The sequence below is a fragment of the Bison bison genome, unplaced genomic scaffold (genome assembly GCF_000754665.1).
Source record: "Bison bison bison isolate TAMUID 2011002044 unplaced genomic scaffold, Bison_UMD1.0 scf7180017864248, whole genome shotgun sequence".
NCBI classification, from domain to species: Eukaryota; Metazoa; Chordata; class Mammalia; order Artiodactyla; family Bovidae; genus Bison; species Bison bison.
Window position 1 is genome coordinate 1,137,728 of NW_011494820.1, and position 2,632 is coordinate 1,140,359.

The 2,632-nt window shown below is 56.0% G+C and overlaps 1 protein-coding gene across 1 annotated transcript in view; it reads left to right on the plus strand.

Moving 5' to 3' along the window:
- LPAR2 (lysophosphatidic acid receptor 2) overlaps nt 1-2,632 on the plus strand; it is a 3,689-nt gene extending 1,057 nt beyond the window's left edge. The window contains exons 3-4 of the mRNA XM_010847244.1: nt 1-525; nt 1,304-2,632. Coding sequence (XP_010845546.1) covers nt 1-525; nt 1,304-1,617 — 839 coding nt within the window. The 3' untranslated portion in view covers nt 1,618-2,632. The remainder of the gene's footprint in view (nt 526-1,303) is intronic.

Consider the following 2,632-nt stretch of genomic DNA (forward strand, 5'->3'; position numbering starts at 1 on the left):
ACCTGGCCGCAGCTGACCTCTTTGCCGGTGTGGCCTACCTCTTCCTCATGTTCCACACAGGCCCGCGCACAGCCCGGCTGTCACTCCAGGGCTGGTTCGTGCGGCAGGGCCTGTTGGACACGAGCCTGACGGCCTCCATGGCCACACTTCTGGCCATTGCCGTGGAGCGGCACCGCAGTGTGATGGCCGTCCAGCTGCACAGCCGCCTGCCCCCAGGCCGGGTCATCATGCTGATTGTGGGCGTGTGGGTGGCCGCGCTGGGGCTGGGGCTGCTGCCCGCCCACTCCTGGCACTGCCTCTGTGCCCTGGACCGCTGCTCTCGAATGGCCCCCCTGCTCAGCCGCTCCTACCTCGCCGTCTGGGCGCTGTCCAGTCTGCTCGTCTTCCTGCTCATGGTGGCTGTCTACACCCGCATCTTCTTCTATGTGAGGCGGCGAGTGCAGCGCATGGCCGAGCATGTCAGCTGCCACCCCCGCTACCGTGAAACAACGCTGAACCTGGTCAAAACTGTTGTCATCATCCTAGGTGAGTGGTACTCTGCTTCCCAACTGCCAATCTGATCAAGCATGATGGGAGGGGACGATTTGAGTGGGGAATGTTCTTCAAGGAAGTGATAGCTGAGATGAGGCCAGGGAAGAGTTCCAAGCAGAGGGAACAGAAAGTGAGTGCTGCAACAGGACCAGCCCAAAGACAGAAGAAGGCCACGTGAGGAGAGGTCAGCACAGCCTTAAAGGGTACAGACAGGAGTCATAGCTTGTTCTGAGTTCCGTGGGAACTTAAGGGTTCTTAGCCAGGAGTAATGGGGTCAGTTCAGCTGTTAAATGTAGAATGAATGGTCTGGGTTGAAGACACATACCACCCCCAAGAAACAGAGCAGCTCTTCCCAATCATTCCTTTTCCCCCACCAGCTAACTGGCCAGTCCCACGGTGACTCCTTCCCACTAAAGAATCTTCAGTGTCCAGGGTCCTGTCCACTGTGTGCGTGCGTGCTCAGTCATGTCTGACTCTTTTCAACCCCATGGACTGTAGCCCGACAGGCTCCACTGTCCATGGGAGTTCCCAGGCAAGAGTACTGTAGTTGCCATTTCCTACTCCACCTGTCCATCATGTCCCAGTTAGGAAAGGCAGACAAATCAGAGAAAGGTTCCCCTTCTTAGCCATTCTGCCCATCATGCTGCAAAGGCAGCAAGACAGGAAGCATTTACTTGTAAACCGCTCAGCTGTCACCCAAGATCTAGAGATTCCCCCCAGCTTTGAGCGGTTGCAACAGCTGGCCCTGCTCATGTCAGGCTCTATCCCACAGGGGCATTTGTGGTCTGCTGGACTCCGGGCCAGGTGGTGCTGCTCCTGGATGGTCTGGGCTGCAAGTCCTGCAACGTCCTGGCAGTGGAGAAGTATTTCCTACTCTTAGCCGAGGCCAACTCGCTGGTCAACGCCGTGGTGTACTCCTGCCGTGATGCTGAGATGCGCCGCACTTTTCGCCGTCTCCTCTGCTGTCGTTGCCTCCGCCCATCTACCCACGAGTCTGTTCGCTACACAGCCTCCACTCCCACAGGCACTGGCATTCGCATCATGCTTCCTGAGAATGGCCATTCCCTGATGGACTCCACCCTTTAGCTAACCTTGGATTTCAGCAGGGTACAGCAAATGCCACATCACTGCCCCGGGCCACTGTGGATGCACCTGCGGGCCAGACTTAAAGGCAGACCGTCAGTCTGACATGGCATGAACCACTGCCAGCCCTACCCAGGCACACAGGTGTGCCTGTCTCTGAGCCTGCGGGTTAGGGTCATCTATGCAACTGGGAGAGAGTTGAATGGGGTGCGAGAATTGGGCTCTGAAGTCATCTCAGGTTGGGGGGCTTTTTAACAGACACTTTTCTATTTTTTTTCTGCACATGCCTGGTAACCCCTGTGGACTGCTTTCTTGTCTGTGGTGGTGTAGACGATAAATGTGAGAGAGACGAGGACTCTCGGGCCATGCAGCCCGGGGAAGCAGGGTGACGAGGACGGACTATGGGAGCCCTGTCTGCCTGAGGCTGACTGTTTAGGGGCACAGACGGGAGTGCCAAGTGTGAGCTGGGAAAGGTCTGTGACCCCTTGCAGCCTCCAGGGGTCTTGCCTGTCCCATGAGAACTGAGGCGGTCTACAAGGAGGGCATGATTTAAGGAGTAAACTTTTCTACTCTGAGATCTCCAAAGCCTCTTCTGTTGTCAGCTTGGTCTGTCTGTCCCTGTGTCCCAGAATTGTCCACCTTGGCTCAGACTGAGCTGGAATCCTTCAACATGGCATCTCCTCGGCCCTGTTCTCATTCCCGCTTGGTCTCTTTCCTTTTGTCCTCTGTCTCCTCCACCTGTTCCCCTGCCTCCATCTTGCCACCTGCCTGTCTCCATCCTCTGGAGCCCAGAGTGGTTCCTGGCCTGTGTAAGCCTGCTGCTTGCCCTTTGGTCTGAGTCCAAGTTGTTAATAGTCAGATGTGTCTATCCCATTGCCCACTCTATCACCTACCTATAATAGATGGGCTAGGGGTTGTGGGGTCCATGGACCAGCATGCATGATTTTAAAGTTGCCATTTCTCAAGCTCCTCTGCTGTGCCTGGCACACAGATATGTACTTTACTCTTTGCGACCCCA